General features: G+C 33.1%; 3 protein-coding genes across 16 annotated transcripts in view; 1 reads left to right on the top strand and 2 right to left on the bottom strand.

The window, feature by feature from the left end:
• Positions 1–37: 37 nt before the first annotated feature.
• Positions 38–5,244, top strand: LOC100650501 (growth factor receptor-bound protein 2). The gene is made up of 6 exons (XM_012316453.3): positions 38–762; positions 1,748–1,845; positions 1,936–2,055; positions 2,138–2,303; positions 2,387–2,560; positions 2,641–5,244. Exons 1-5 carry the CDS (start codon positions 685–687, stop codon positions 2,558–2,560), a joined length of 636 nt encoding a protein of 211 aa, XP_012171843.1. The 5' UTR covers positions 38–684; the 3' UTR covers positions 2,641–5,244.
• LOC100650619 (DNA-directed RNA polymerases I, II, and III subunit RPABC1) lies at positions 3,672–6,556 on the bottom strand. Its single transcript, XM_003400762.4, has 2 exons — positions 6,107–6,556; positions 3,672–5,986 (listed from the first exon to the last, which is right to left on the bottom strand). Exons 1-2 carry the CDS (start codon positions 6,406–6,408, stop codon positions 5,656–5,658), a joined length of 633 nt encoding a protein of 210 aa, XP_003400810.1. The 5' UTR covers positions 6,409–6,556; the 3' UTR covers positions 3,672–5,655.
• A 2,177-nt stretch (positions 6,557–8,733) lies between these two features.
• Positions 8,734–17,421, bottom strand: part of LOC100650743 (glutamate-gated chloride channel) — a 41,587-nt gene continuing 32,899 nt past the window's right edge. For 10 of the 14 annotated variants that reach the window (XM_012316456.3, XM_012316455.3, XM_012316454.3 and 7 more), the window contains 3 exons: positions 16,536–16,816; positions 15,604–15,639; positions 8,734–14,367 (listed from right to left, as the gene is read on the bottom strand). In XM_012316456.3, the coding sequence (XP_012171846.1) occupies positions 14,134–14,367; positions 15,604–15,639; positions 16,536–16,816 (551 nt within the window). In that variant the 3' untranslated portion in view covers positions 8,734–14,133. The remainder of the gene's footprint in view (positions 14,368–15,603; positions 15,640–16,535; positions 16,817–17,421) is intronic. The other 4 variants (XM_012316462.3, XM_012316461.3, XM_003400763.4 and 1 more) reach the window with 1 other exon arrangement.

The raw sequence follows: 17,421 nt of genomic DNA on the forward strand, positions 1-17,421 counted from the left end.
CACGTCTTTCTATGGCATACAAAATCTCGCGACGATCGTGGACGGGTCGTTTAACTCGAATCTCCAACTCGTAATTATTCGATCGGTATCCGGATAGATTGACCTGACATTTGTATATTTGGACGAGAGAATTCAGACGTCAGGGTGCGCAGTGGTCAGTGCGCATTGTTGAACCGAAACACAGTGAGCGGATCAGTGGGAGAGTCGAGTGTAATGTCTGATAAGACGAGCGATGGACAGCCGTGAGAGTGGATGATCGTATTTTCAGTTTTGACAGTTCTACGTACAAGTGACTGAAAATAAACCGGTATACATGAAAACCATCGTAATCGCGTGTAATATGTATGGTTCAACGTGGCATTAATCGGGGTGGTCTAACGAAGGACTAATTCAAAAAATCGCACGGACAGAAAAAAAGCACAAGTGGTCGGTGTGTGTGCGCGTTGTATCGTGGGCATTACGTGTCTTTCGACGGATAGACACCCAACCATAACGAACGAGTTTGTCTTTCATTGAAAAGAAAAGAATAAAATTCACACAAAACGCTAAATATCTATCTTCAGTTCTGTTTTTCCCCATTAACAGACAAAGGCTGATTTTGGTATTGCCTTTGAGGACTAGATATAGCACTGCCTCTCTTTTTCCCTCTCTTTCAATCTTATTCTCGAGGGACGAGGAAGAAGAATGGAGGCGATAGCAAAGCACGATTTCACGGCGACGGCTGAGGATGAGCTTAGTTTTCGTAGAAGCCAAATCCTAAAGGTTCGTATCCGTTAATCAGATTATCTAACAATTACATATATGGAAACGATGAAAATTCTGGGAGATAACTTTGTATTGCTGGTTTTTATTAGAGAGAGCTTACCGATCCCGAACTTTCCGAACTGCTTTCGTTCCGATTGGATATAGTGCACCGCTTAAGGATATTTGCGATAATCCATGCATTTTATATATTAATAACTGCTATTGCCTTACTTTCATTTTTTATTGGCTCTAAAAAGAAATCTGTTTATATTTTATCTTGATTATAGGATGTTTTATCTCCATAAGGATATTTACGATAATGCATGTATTTTATATGCTAATACTAGGATTACCGACGATTAAAATATAAGAGCTTGTATCAAAGAAATTAAAATGAAAATATAATATAAAGAAAAAAAGAAACTTTTGCCCATGTACTCAACCTTTTATAAAAAATGCACTGTTTTAAAACTACTTTGGTAGTCTGGTGTCTCACTTTCTTTTATTATTAGTTTTAAAAAAACTATTTTACCTTTGTTATTAACTACTTAGCATGTTTGATGAGATATTTAATATAAAGTCTTCTTTTATATGCTTATTTCAAAATATGTGACAGACAATTTACAAGTTTATATTCCTCTGATAATAAATTCCTTTCTTCTTATTTATCTGATGATTCACACCAAAAGCTGTCATTTGAACATTACATGTATAAATTATTTGTTCATGTTATCTACAATTTAATTGTTAGAATATATTTGCTGTATAGATAGAATGATTTTTAGATTATTAAGTATTCATTAATTTATGTCCAAGATTTCATGAAATTAATTGTAATAATTTTGATTCTTATACTTTTTATTGAAATTAGAGATTATAATTGAAGTAAAAAAATAAATGTATGTCATAATTAGATCTTTTAATATTTCTTGCATGTGGACATATTTTATTAAGAAATGGTATTTGTAACAAATCGGGTATACCTGTAATGATCTTTTTACAGATCTTAAACATGGAGGATGACATGAATTGGTACAGAGCTGAATTAGACTCCAGAGAAGGACTCATTCCAAGTAATTATATAGAGATGAAAAATCATGAGTGAGTGTCCTTACAAATTTCTTTTATTAAATATTCATGCATTCTTTGGAGAAATCTAACTGTATCTTATATCTTATTTGCTTTATTCAGCTGGTACTATGGAAGGATAACCAGAGCAGATGCAGAGAGATTACTAATGAACAAACATGAAGGCGCCTTTCTTATTAGAATCAGTGAAAGTTCTCCTGGTGATTTCTCCTTGTCTGTAAAGTTAGTAAAATGTTCTTAAGAAAAATGTTGATATGGTGATGTAAATTAATTACTTGAATAACTACTTAATAATTTTTTGTAGATGTTCAGATGGTGTTCAACATTTCAAAGTATTAAGAGATGCTCAAGGTAAATTCTTCCTCTGGGTGGTCAAGTTTAACAGTCTTAATGAATTAGTAGAATATCATCGTACAGCATCTGTATCTCGTTCACAAGATGTTAAATTAAGGGATATGGTGCCAGAAGAAGTAATTATCTCTTATATAACAATTAAACTATTAAGTAACATAGAGATGTTGATTTTGCAATATAAGAATGCACATTGTTTCAGTGTTTAGTCCAAGCATTATATGACTTTCAACCTCAAGAACCTGGTGAACTTGAATTCAAACGAGGTGATGTAATAACTGTTACTGATCGTACAGACCAACACTGGTGGCATGGAGAAATTGGTAACAGACGAGGCCTGTTTCCTTCTACATATGTTACTCCATATCACTCCTAGGTAAATATTATTTGGATTTCTGATTATTTATTTTTATTGTTCTTTTGTAAATTTTGTTAAAAAGGAATAATTTATTCTAGGCCTCATGTTGTGCACACAGAGGCCAAAGGCATCGGCCGCATTATCCCACCACTATCACGTACAGGATCAGACTTACTGCAGAACTAATCAACAACATTTTGCAAACTCCGCCTATCGAATGGGCTACCAGGATGTATTGGTGGTCTAGACGTAGAGTTGTTTAAATGGACTCGATATTATCGCTAATACTTTTTATTGGTCTCACTGAAAAACATTCTCAGTGTTTAGTAATTTATATAAACAAACGTAGAGTTCCTGATATAGCATATAACAGGGTAGCATGTCTTTTTTGTTATTGGGTCTATAAAGAAAATTTTTCATTGGGACTGATACTACTAGCCAACGTTTCCGATAGACAATTGTGTTATACAATAGGCACCTAGTTTGGTTACCTTAAATTTCATTTTTGTGAATACTCTGGTAGAAAATAGATGTGGAAGTAAATTTACAGTATTTATATATGACAAATGAAATTTTAAATGGTGTTTCGTATATCTTGGTAGTCCATTGATGGAGTATGTGTATGAAAATATATAACATTAACTATATACATCAGTGATGACAAATATCGGTCGTATTAAAGAGGAAAATGCCTATTGTTTCGAAAGACAGGTTTATAAGCGGGCTGGTATAAACATTGTATTTTTTAATACGAATTTGTTGTTCGAGAAACGGGGACCTTGGTGATAAAGAGCCTAAGTAAGCTATCCATATACGAGATACGAGAACTTTATATAGATATAGCATTAAAACGCGTCGCCATTTGGCATAAAATGCACACCATTTTGCCTCTATGTTGTGAATATTTTTACAAATGTTTGGGGAAGAGAGTATTCTTCCAGCGGTTAAGATACATCTGATATTATGACATCAGATATACTTGCTGTGTATCATATATAGACTTGTATTATTCAGACTGTATGTGGAATAATCATTCTTGCATCTCTCGAAGTAAATTTTCTGAAGTATTAGCAAAAGAATAGCAGCAGCTAAAAGTAGCTGTTTTGCTTTTTAATTTTTTCCAATCGAATGCAAATGATTGGAAAATTTGATTTTTACCATTGTCAACTATGCTATGAAACATAGTTTCTTGGGTCATAGTTTCTTCATAGTGTTTTCTCTTTTGGAGATTTTATGATGAAGAAAAGGGAACGAGAACACAAGTTTTTTTACACAAACGTCATACATACGTATTCATATTGAGACTCAAACACAACGACTGATTTATCCTTTGTAATTTAAGAAATATTAGTAATGGAAAGAACGTAGAAAATTAGAATAAATGTATAAATTTTTGCATGAGAAATTCATTTGATTTCACATTATTTACTGTCTTCGCAACGAAAAATTATGTTCCGTAATGCATTTCACTGACATGCCAAAAAGCGATATACGTATATACGATTAATATAAAATCGGCCGTGCGAGATAGACTTGACTTTTGAGCGAATGGTATGTATAACGTTTTTGTTTCAAAATCTATCAATTTTAAAAGAGTGAAAGTTCGTGTATATTTTTTAAATACTTCTTTTTATCTAATTATTTCGACAATCTTGCTTTCTTATTTCCGTGTAAACAATAAAGATCTGTAGTCTTATTGTGTAATTATTATTATTCGTTATGTTTACATTTTATTGATAACAATATATTATATTAATTACTCTTGCATGCATTATTTACTTATGCCCATCTACCATAATTATTTTTTAAAATTACAACTTTATATGACTAAAGTGATATTTTAGCTCATCTAACTGCTTTGCAAAATATCATATAAATAAGTAATCTTATATGCTTATGCATGCACTATATTCAAAATAAGTGAAAAAAGAAAGCAAATATTAAAAGGAATAAGTTTTCTTTTCTTACTATGGAAAATGAAAAGAAAAAACCTGTTTGTTGTTAAATTGTGTTCCACTAATATATCGAGACATTTTTTTATTATTAATAGTTTTTTAAATTAGTTACTATATTTTATATAGTTCCTGGAAAAAAGTGACTCTTATATTAATGAAATTGGAAATTTGTAACAGGATACAAATAATATACTAATGTTCACTTTTTATAAAGTTTAAATTTGGAGAAACATAGCGATTAATTATATTATTTAAGTTTGAAATGTTTAAAACGCAAATTTATGTACTTTATTCTAACTTTATGGTTAATGTTACTGAGAGTATAAATATAGTATAGTTGAATCTTGTCAAGGGCTTCTTAAAATTAGTAGCTTAGATTATAAGCATATAACATTAGATTCACTTGCCTTCTGTACTTAAGAGGAATTTATTGTTACAAATATTCGTTGTGCACAATTTATTATTCTTACTGTTTCAGTTTTTTATTGCAATTACTTTATTGACATGTGTGATCTATATTTGTTCTTTTAATTACCATATATTAAATGTTAAAACAAAGTCTTTAAGACAGCAACAAATAAAGCAATATACAAATATAGTTGTTATAAATATTGCTTTGAAACTATATGTGTACAATTGCTTAAATGAATTTGGAATTAAGTTGTCTTATGACAACGGTATACCATGACACATTTGGACCAAGAAATGTATAATAATGAAATGTAATAAAAGATATGTTTGAACAAAGTTTATTTTGTTGATCTTGATTTTATTCGTTACTGTTAAAGATGTATAAAATTACACTGCTTATACCTTTTTTTTTACAGCTAATAAGCCAATTAAGATAAATTTATATTATGAAGAAAACGTATTGTTGCAAAATTAATGCCAAGCATTATTAACTGCCTGATGTATAGTTAGTAGATAACTACCAATTATGTAATTATGAAATGCAATTAAAGTATAATAAAGTATCATGTGACAGATATGGACTTTTATCTTCTTTTAAAATTTAATGAAGTATACTTTAACAGGATCTTATTTTTTCTTTATCTTACATAGTAATTATAAAAATTATATAGTCTAGTTTATTCTTAAAATAATATACAATATACAATTTTCAGAAAATACAGAAAAAATTGATATAGAAATATTGAATCAACATACAAGTCTGTAAGAAATATATCTCCCAGCAGTTTCCGAAGGCCTAATAATTTTCACTACTTGACCACGTTTTAAACCAAAGTAACGTGCCACTGGGTCACCAGCTTGTATACGCATTAATTGATTTTCTTTTAGTTTGTACCTGGTAAGTAATTCTTCTTTTTCATCTGGTGTAAGTACAATATGTTCAGGTACCAATTCATGTTCTGTGATATTAATAAGCAATTCAGATTCTAAAAATTGTTCTAATATATATTTTGGTGCCATATCCACCAACGATTGTTTTGCCGATGGTGTCATTCCTTGTTGCACAACAATAATAGCCCTGTGGAAAAGCAAGACAAACTCAAAATTATTATATCTATTATATCTATATAATATATCTATATCTATATAAAATTATTATATCCCAATTCTATAAATTATTACACAATTATCAAGTTACCTGTGAATTTTCTCTTCCTGCATACGTTGACAGTAAGTTTTAATAGTTTTGATACCAATTTTTGGTTCATCTGGGAAAAATACAAAAAGTTGATCTGTCGGATCATCATTATGAGCAACCAAAACTATAAGATCGCTGCGTGCTGGTCTTTTTTCACTTGGTTTGTCTCCGAATTGTTCTTTAAATTGTTCCAAAGTTTGATCCAATTCATCTTGAGTGACTAGATAACCTCGATCGTGACACAATTGCATTACTGTTTTTCTTATACGCCATAATTTGTATGTTTCAGCTTCGTCATCCATTTTTCGAAAAAATTAGAACTAACTTTAAACAAAAATTGTTTAAATACTCCAAACTTTTCTTTCGTTCGTTGCTATTTAACAATCGAAAATCTTTGCAGACGATTGTATTTCTGTTGATACAAATAACCTCACTTATTGATACCACGTGAACAACGTACGCATGCGTATTAATAGTACGCATGCGTATTAATAAAATGCAAGCTTTACATTTCAAAACGCAGTTTATGTAAGTACATATTATTTTATATTTTCTTTATGCTGATATTTTTGAAATTATATTTATTCTGCATCTTTCTATTTTTCTTAAATGATTTAAATTAAATAAATTCTAACTCAATCACAAATTTCCTACAAATTCATTACTTTCTAAATTCCTAATCTCACCTTTAATACACGAAATATATTGTATTTGATTCATTAATTAATATCTAAATATCTATTAAAACATATGCATATGCATACAATTACAATTTATATGTATAATAATGAAACGTAATAAAATATATATGTTTGAGATAATATACATATATCAATTAATACAATTTACATATATCTATTATACTCTTTCTAGGAAACACATAGGGAGAGGTATCTATGGGAAGGTTTAAAAGAAACATTTAGATTTATGATAGATAGGATTATAAGATGTTGGATAATAAACTTCTGGTAGGTGGGCCCAATGAAAATATTTTTAATCTCGTTTGAATTAATTTAAATTTAAGTTTGTTTCAGACATCTCAACAATATTGATGAAAAGGGATATACAAAGTATTTCAAGATACGTAAGTACATAGAAGATATTCAAGGTTTTGAAAAAATCATTGCAGATATTTGTATATAAATAGGACTCATGAGAACCTTCAGAGTTTTACAAAATAGGTTAAATTATAAATTTCGAATTAGATCTTCTCTAAAAATTAATAAGTAGGACGCATCTAACTTAGATTTATAATTAGGTTAACTATCTTTATAGGAGAACGTTAGTTAATACTGCTAAACATATATATGTGTAATGTATAATGTATGTATGCTTTTCAGGAGTGTTAATCTATGCTTTAGTATCCAAATATAAGAAGTAGTAATTAAGTGCATGCATTATTATGGATGATATTTAGTGGATAGTAGCGTAATGTGGATAAATAATATAATTCTTAGTGAAACGCGTTTCACATGTTTAGATATGTTCTTTATATATCCTTTAACTATTAATTATTCTACTTTTTCCTACTAATGATAGCGTAAAATATTGATGTAAGTACGAAATATCGTTTCATATAGAGCTATAATATAGTTTTGCATATAATTTAGGATTTAATCTAACTTTTACCTTTATACTTAGTTTCTTACGTCGGATCTCCTAAAATCTGTTTTTGTTGCTTGTTTTACGAAATGAGCGGAAGGTTTTGTAAACTTATATCAGAAGCAGAATTTGTTCAGTCTTTTAAGTATAAAATTAGTATATTTTTGCGTAAAAGGAGGATGGATGGGAACGTGGATAGTGAGGTTCCCTCTCACAGCACCTTCATGTGGTAAGACCTGACATTGTATTTTTCGATATATAATTACTAATTACATCATTCATCAGAGCTATCATTAGAGTCACGTATGCGTGACATAGTTATTAATTATATAACGAATAATATGAGCTAATTAGCTGCGATCGCGAATACGTTTTTATATAGTAATTGAAAGATTAAATTGAACGTAAGAATAAGTTACTAAAATTTTATTTAGAGTAGTTTGGAACGCAATAGATAAACTAGGACGTAATGGCACATCTGCACCTTTCTGCACAATAATTGACTAATTAATAATATTTCTAAACTGACTATTTACGTACTATAAATTATAAATTTCTCTTTTACAATTTTATAATTTTGCATCGAATGGGATGACTTGTAATTTTGTAAAATGTGATTACAAAACTTGGTTTGATTTACTACCAATCTTAATATCGTTGATTTTATAAATTATAATACGTGTATAATTTCATGTACAGTAATAATTCAACTGTGCAAGAATATCAAGATGACAGTTATGTCTGCGTAAAGTCAAATTTGTAGTTAATTAAATTACTGATGGGACGATGTATCGATAAACAATTGGGCCAAAACATATATACAGGGGATGAAATAGAAAACTTGGAAAATTATCATTTTCTTTTTTGATTCAAGAATTTCTTATTCATCAAATATACATCAAATGGTGCATTATGCATTAGGGAGTCGCTGAGTAATAACATAAATCAACTATTCATTCGATTTCGCTTTATACTGCACTTGCTCTTTTTTTTCTTTTTTGTTTTTAAAATAATCAACACTCGTGATTCTCTGATAGATATATTCCTTTCTTGTTTCAACTTATTACATATCTTAAACTACATAGAGAAACGTTTTTTTGTACTTATAATAATATTACATAGTAAACGCACTAAAACAATAAAAATTAGATCCTTAGGTGTGTATTTTGAAATTTAAAATAGGTACCTTATCTTTTTCTCCTGACAATGTTGCGATTTTGAAGTTACAGGGCAGACTTTTCTTATCTATATTATTCTCATATATACGTATACATATTTTATTTTATTCCTCAAATAAAATCGTTTCGAGTTTAATTTAACTTACCTTATCAAAATTCCCCCATAGTGTTCGCATACGTAGTTTGTACGATTCGCTATATACGATTTTTCTATAGATAAGTATAGTCAAACACACGGAATAAACAGAAAGTTGATGAAACTTGCTTGTAAATATAAAACGGTATTTATCATTAACGACTTGGAATTCTGAAAGAGATAAAAATTAACAATCCCATTTACATTTTAAGACATTTTCACTTAACGTTAGATACTTATTAAAGACTCCTACGATACTTATACGATAAATCTGCTGTTCAGGAGTAGAAAAACAAATCGATAAAATAGAGATTCTCTTTCAATCGCGTCGTAACAAATCAAAGTTTCTCGATTAAGATTATAATTGGAACAAACTTAATCGCATCTGTATTAGTAACAGCAATTATAGATGTAGATTTTGTTAGCTCGATTAATTACCCTGATGAAATTTGATGTATATGGGGGCGAGTTACGCTGTGTAAAATTACCGCCAATAGCTGTTGGGCTAATTTGAATATTCATATCGAAGTATTTATACTCTTTAAATTATCCTCTTATGATCTCGTATCAACTAAATCTAAATTATCTTCATTTTCATTGTACTTTTTCTCCTGCCTTCAACTATTGGCCACTGGCAAACAACACAGAAACTTAAAGACTAGCTGAAGAACGAAACATTCCCTTCTGCCCATTCATTTGTTATATCTTACACTTCAAAATCGCCGTTCGATTTGTTCTTCTCTTTTTTCTCGATAATATCGTGAAAAATAAATACGTCGCGTTCCGCAAGATGATCGCTCGCTTTTCTCTCTTCTTCGTCTTTCTTTTTTTCTTTTTCGCTTTTCCAAACAAAATCCCGAATCGAAATGAAAAAACCTCATCTTCGATTTATCGATTTCTCTCGTATATTTTCTTCTTTCTATTTTTTTTTTTTTTTTCATTTTTCTCGTTTGGCTACTAATTTTGAAAGGCGACAACGATAAGATTAACACCGTACCAGCCGTTTCTCAGCGTGTGATTCTTCTTTTTTTTTTTTTATCTATTTGTTTCTTTATTTTTTACGAAATAAACGAACGAGAAACGCGACTCGACGCGACCTCACGAAGAAAAGAAAGATCGTATCCTATCGTATCTTTCGCTCTTCTTCGTAATCTCGCGTGGCTGTCGCTTTCTCGATCGTTCGCACGAGTTGTCTTCTTTTTTTTTCTTTTCTTTTTTAACGTTTTTCTTTTGTTCTTTTATGATTTTGAAACACGCCTGGAACGATGCAGTCTGACAAAATGGCATACTCGTATCGTACCGATAATATAAAACATGAACGTGATTGCCGGGTTTTGAATTACGAAGAATGAATGTGATACGCGTTAGTCGCGCAATTGCGATTTACCATATTTATTTTATATCCGGCGATTCGTTCACCCATCCAGCGTAATCATGTAGAATGTAGACAGTGACCAACGATGATTTCGGAGTCAGTTTCTCTACGCTCGTCATTTCTTCTTTCCGCTTTTCTCTTTATTCCTTTTCTTCTTCTTACGTCTTCTTTCAATCTCTTTTCTTTCTTCTTTTTTCTCTCTTATAATAATTATAATACTGTTCGGAGAGAACTTTCGACGATTAAACGATTTACCATACGCTGTTCTTATCCTTATTTTCGCTTCCAGTTTCTTTCTCTCGCCATCTCTCGCTCAATTATTCGTTAATTTGCGGCCACGAGTCGCACGGCGCGTTCGATAAAATCGAAATTTCAGTTTAAAATTCGGGAATTCATCCATTAGCGTTACACCTCGTTAGTCACGATAAGAATACGTATATACAATTAATCATCATAATTGGTTTTTATGTCAGTCGTTATTGAGCAGGACGTTATACTGATCCGACATTGTGCTATGATAAACGGACAAATCAACGAGAATGAGCAAAACGGAAGGACAGCGTGAAACGACGATAAAATCAGCACAACGCTCTTCTTCTTCTTCTTCTTCTTCTTCCTCCTCGCTTGCGCACGATATTATACTCATCCTTTCGGTCGTTTCTTTCGCTCTCTTCTTTCTTCTGTTTACTGTTCTTCCTTAAGCTTTGTTATTTTCTTCATTTTTTTTTTTTTTTTTTTCATTTTAAATATCGGTGTTATTTACCCTCGTCTATGTCATTCCTCTGATCTAAAAGCTTCCCTTTACGATCGAAGCATCGAACTATTTCAACGACGAATCGATATGGCGACGGCCAGACAAACGAACAACGATAAGGAAAACTGAGACGCCAAAGGATTCGTTCGAAAAACTTTCCTCTATGAGTCTCCTGTCGAAAGGAAATCTAATGTGCCTTAGAGATTAGTTGGCGAGAAACGAATTTTCGTCGCATGCAATGATCGAAAGGAATACGAACGGACAGAACACTTGTTAGATCTACTATAAAATATACGCGTATATTACTATAGGGACCCGCTTCGATGCAGGAAATTTGTTCGACGTGTCTCGAAACGGCGGTCCATTCGAATCGACAATTAAAACGAAGCACGCGCAGAGTAAATTAAATTCGCTTTAATCTCATCCCCGCTTTTTTCCACCCCTTCTTATTCTCCTTTCCTTCCGTATTACTTTGCAACACAATCTTATCTAGATCTTTTTTCGTCTTCTTTTTTTTTGCTTGGCTTTTTCTCTTTTTCTTTTTTTTTTTTTTTTTTTTTTTTTAAATTCTTTCCCCTCTACGGATATCGACAAACGTTCTTTGCAGTACGTTTGCTCGGAAATAAAGTTCTCTACGCTCCTTATCCGACGATGAATCGTGTCTCGCTCGATTCATTCGATTTCAGTCCATTTTTTCATATATGTATATATATATATACTTATATATACCTTTTTTTCGATTTTTTTTTTAATTTTTTTTTTTTTTACGGTTTTTTCTTTCCACCTATATATTTTTCACATTGAACAATATCCTCAGTCTCGACTGGTCAATGAGCAATACTTTAGAGATCCCGAGATCTCGAAAAAGTCCAAAGGAGAGCAACGTTTTGTTTTGTGTGTGTCTGTGTGCGTGACGTGTATGTGGGTGTGAAAAAGAGAGAGAAAAGAAGAGGAAGGGAGAGAGAGAGAAAGAGAGAGAGAGAGAGAGAGAGAGAGAGAGAGAAGAGTCGTCTGTCGCGTGTCCGTGTGTAATACTACCGCCTCGATCGATAATTAATATCTAAATGTATAATATAATCCTTCCTGATAATGCGATTTTTTTCTCGCAATATCAGCTAATTGTCCTCTCGAGAACGTTACTTTTCTCTTTTACTTTTTTTTTTCACTTTTTTTTTTCTTTTATCTTTTTCCCTTCTTTAATCGTTTTCCCTTTCACGTCTTTGTCTTCTCTTTTGGTTCACTTTCGAATCAATGTTAATCATCGGGTTATTTAAATAATATGCTTAACATTGACTCGTTAATTCCGTTTAGACTGAGGATTTTCTTTTTATACACAGGAATCATTGTTGCATTTAATGACTTTTTTTCTTTTTTGCTTGTCAATTATAATTACGTTATATTATTTATAAATTTATTCGCACGTAGTTCGTTAACAGGCCGTGGCTATACAGGGCCCACTACATTGATTAATCATCCTGTGGCACGCGGTCTTCCAAATATGTTACAGAGGAGTGTTTATATGTGTATAATTAACATGTATACGGTCTCATAAGAGCTTATAATTCTTACACCATGTTCGTTTCCCGTTTTCGCGTCTTGTTATGTAATATATACATATATAATATACATATATATTACGTATTATATAACATATAATATATATAATTATATATATATATATTATCATTTATATATAATATAATATCTCATCGACTACTCCCTACCGTACCAAACGTTGCGTATTTCGTTGCGCTTACCTTGGTCTTTAAAGTATGGTCATCGAACTTCAGGCACGGATTATTAAAAAGTCTTCTGTTGAAATACGCTCTGCCTCCCGATTTTTCCGCTCTCTCTCTCTACGGTTATCCTTTCCTCGTTGAAACGAGCATCGAGCGAATCTTCGTTCCCTGCATCGTCTTAGTGTATCGAAGATAATATTACTAGAACGTCTGATGTAACGTTACACGCTCTTTCACACCCTCTCGCTCTCGATAAGAACATTGACACATTGGATGACGCACATCGTAGGAAAATTCGCCGCGATACAGGGAACAGGATTCTTGGAGGCAGCAGTTACAGACAGACTTTGAAGCACAGCATACGACGTGATCTTGACGTCGCTCGCACATTCACCCTTTCCTCTCGTTCGTCCGATCCGTTGACGACAGGCGTGAAATAGATGTCAGAATCGAATTTACTTATGCATGTAATCGCCTTCGTCACCTTGGAACAGATAGGTGGACCAGTAGCCAAGATTAAACAGAATGAACATGAGAGGGAAAGCGATACGCGAGACAAAGTCAATCCCTGCAGTACCTTTCGCTCGACAGGTGAACCAACGTCGCGGTAGAAGACCCCAACAGCACCGCTCGGTACGGGGAAGCGGATGTCGTTGGAAACGGCGGATGTCTTGGGGTGGGATTGTTCGAACAGTCGCCGCGGGCGGTGACGGTGTCACTCTGCGAGACGTAGTGGGCGACGGAGAGGGCGTGGGCGTGGGCGAGGGGGAGGGCGAGGGCGAAGGCGAGGATCTCGCAGGGCTTTTCAACGAATACCGCGAACCCCTCGGTAACGACGAACATCTACTGCTACCTTCGACCACGTTGTGTAACGACGAGAACGACGCGGATCTCGGCTGATGCGATTGATAAAGATAATAACGTGGATGGTGTTTGTGTCTATGGTTCGAGGGTAACGTTTGATATTGTGTCGGTGGAGCCGGAGGTGGCGGCTGCTGCTGATGACGATAATGATGCTGCTGCAGATGTTGTTGCGGCTGTTGTTGCTGGATGTTACTGCGTTGGGGATAATGCCGATGCAGGCGACAGTCATGGGGCGGTTGACGAGGTTGCTGATGGTCTGAATGTAGTCGACGAGAACGCGAACGATGATAAGGTTTACCGGTGGTGGTGGCTTTGGTGCAAGTATACTGGGAATGGCCGCGAGCCACGTCCCTTGATCCGAGCGCTTCCTCGTCGACATTTACTCGTCTTGCTCTTCCTCCCGAAACAGGTACGTGGACCAGTACGTGAGATTGAAGAAAGCGAATACGATTGGGAAGAAGATCCGTGAGATGACGTCGATGCGCTTGGACCTCGTCGGGAACTTGGACAGCCACGACCTGCAGCAGTTTTTTTTTCGTGGTTGCATATGTAATTCGCAGTGCTGCATCCTATCCATCGACATAGTGTCCTCCGGTTGTCGGACCAGAGGTTTCTGGAAAAATTACCACCACGTCCAGGCATTAGTCGTGCGTTACTTCTTTCATATCTAATTTCATTTCTTTTCTTTTTCTATCTTGCTTATGGTAAGCGATCATTTTCAGTGTATGTATATGTACTGTAAATAGACAGAGACAATCTACTAGTTGTTCGTGCGGTTTACAGCGATTCGTTGATACATTAAGTCGGCAATTCTTAATAGATATTACATTAGGTAACATACAATTTTCTTCCATCTATTTTAAAAATCTTTCATTTTCCATAGAATCTTTTATGTTTGTAAATGTATCATTATATCTGAAAATTTGATTTCTCCTTTTTAAGATTTACATATGTAAATGTTCTTCTGCACGGATAGTATCTATTATATAATATTTTATATTATATAACAAAATATATTAATTAGAATTATTTGTTATATCAATTATGATATATTAATATTGTATGATATTTTTCATCGTGCTAACGAGTCGCTGTATTTGTGTAAGAATAGCAGAACATCGTATTTGATTATCGAGGAGATTCGTTCGCAAACACGGTAATGGATGGAACATTTAACACGAAAAGCTAACTGCAATGCGAGTTTTTGGTAAAAGTGTTGGTGATTTTCTTCTGTACTTTCCTCTCAACTTACACGTACATGCAAATGAAATTTTCGAATTTCATGGAATATCTCGCGACGAAACATCGGTAAAAGAGATCAGGAGAACGACGTAACTTAACGAGCAGAAAATATTTCCTTTATGGATTCGTTTTCTCATCGAACGATCTAAGATTGTATAAGTATCATGCAGTATGATAATTCTGGTGGTGCCAAAAATGGTCTACACACACATCCAGCTTTGATCAACGATAATTGAAAAAGTTCATTTGTATAGAAATGTTGGATACGTGTAAAATCGTAATAACTTTATGCATATTCATTCTCGTTTGTTAAATAAACTACCATAGGACAAACGTCAGGTTTACATCCTCTTTCATTTTTACGAGTGTAGAAAAGTATCTGTCTTGTAGAATGGATAAGAAATTTACTATGTATGTAGGATATTTTTACTATCTATAATAGGCAGGCATTCGTTATAAAAATATAACCAGTTCATTACCAGTAAACTATAACACATTGTTATTATCTCTAGAATGATCAATTATTTACCAAATGTCGAAAGTCGTATTACTGAATGTAAAAGTCAAGTTACAATATAAAGTACTAGACTTTAAAGGGATTATTTACCTGTAGAGAATGTTGAAGTGGTCCATCATATCCGGTCTAGCGGTTTATAATAATAAAAGTAAAATAATAGAATGAATGTACGTTATGATAGCTAGATTCAGAATTTTTTTTTTTTTTCAATGTTATACGCTTCAGGCAACTATATTGTTAAAAAGAAAAAAAAAAAGAAAAGACAAAAAGAAAGATATCGATATCTTACGATTAACGCTCTATGCTTTATAAAATATCTTGCGAATAGCTAATAAAGTCTAGAATAATTACTAAAGGAACGAAAAGAAGCTTGAAACTGAAGAGTTTCTCGGTTCGTCTAACGTTTCTCGATGATTTTCATATCATCGAAATAACCGAAAACTCAGTTTTTTTTTTATCACTGACCAAAGATGAATGTTGTCAGGAGATCTTTATTTTCTCTTATTTTATGATCGCGCTATGCTATAGAAAATCATAATTAGGGTTAGAGGTGGTGTTACAGCGAACTGGATGGAAATAAGAAAGAGTAAAAAGAAAGGAGACCCAACGAAATTCCAATCCACAACAGCACGTACAATTATACAAAGACAGAGGAAAAAATACTCTAGTTGAGAAGCTCGTCTTTAAACAATAAAAAAAAAAGAAGCTATGGCAAAGACAATGACACAATGTAGGACTCAATTATAAATTACCAATTATTCTCATCTGGTTTAAGATCGAAATTACAATTATATTACGAACGAATCAAGGTGTGTCAGTAATGTAGGATTCTACATATCATACATCTACATATCATAAAGAAGGAAAAAGGAAGACACAAAACACTGAAGATACAATAAACAACATTATGCCTCGATTGAATAAACGAGAAAGGAAAAGGAAGGTAAAGAAAGATATGGCACAGAGAAGCGCTTAAGATTTAATCGAACATTAAACAGCTTTTAATATCGTTGCATACTGACCATAGCGAAATTTGACGAATTATCTGGTTCGACTTGATCAGAGGGTAAGTCCATCGACGTAGATTGTTCGGTTTCAGACGGTGGATACTTTTTCTCTATGTTATCGCTGTGCATATCGCTCCGCGATGCGTAATTTACTAGGGCAAATTCAAGGAGAGCGCCGAATACGAAAGTCAAGCATACGCCTGTCCAAATATCGATAGCCTTTGTATAAGAAACCGGTGGCAGTGAGGCATTTATTCCTGACGTCTGCGTAGCCATCGTCAACAAGGTAGTAACACCTGGTTTTAACGATAATTAACGAAGGTTTATTTATAATAAAGCGAATTGATATTAAATCAACGACTCTAATTTAAGCCATTAAGGGCCAACATCGTGTCAACGCAACACATCATTTGCGATTTCTGATCATCTCTTTCATTTGGACTTTCCGATTTTGTGAAATATGAAGAAATTAAATGTAATTGTAACATTATGACAAATCATTGGTTGGTCCTTAATGAATTAATTAACGACTCTGTATAGTTACGAGCTATAAACAAGGAATATTTTCACTGCTAAATGGAATTAATTGCACCTTGGAAAGTTTCATTCATACTTTTTTCCAAAGATACATTTCTCTTACTCTGATGCCATTTATACTATACTATTTTTATTGCAAGTGAAGTACAGCGGATACAAAAAGTATTGGTACACCGTTGTATTTATTATAACACTTACATGGTAATTAATTAGGTCCAAGTGTATCAAGTTTCATATCGATACTATGGAAGTAAAGTATAGAAGTTGATGAAATAAGGATATTGCCAATACTTTTTGCTAAGTACAAGTCACTATATTTCACCGTACATGAACTACTTTTATTTATGAGTTCTCCACTATACAG

Source organism: Bombus terrestris, chromosome 14 (genome assembly GCF_910591885.1).
Source record: "Bombus terrestris chromosome 14, iyBomTerr1.2, whole genome shotgun sequence".
In the NCBI taxonomy this organism is placed as follows: domain Eukaryota; kingdom Metazoa; phylum Arthropoda; class Insecta; order Hymenoptera; family Apidae; genus Bombus; species Bombus terrestris.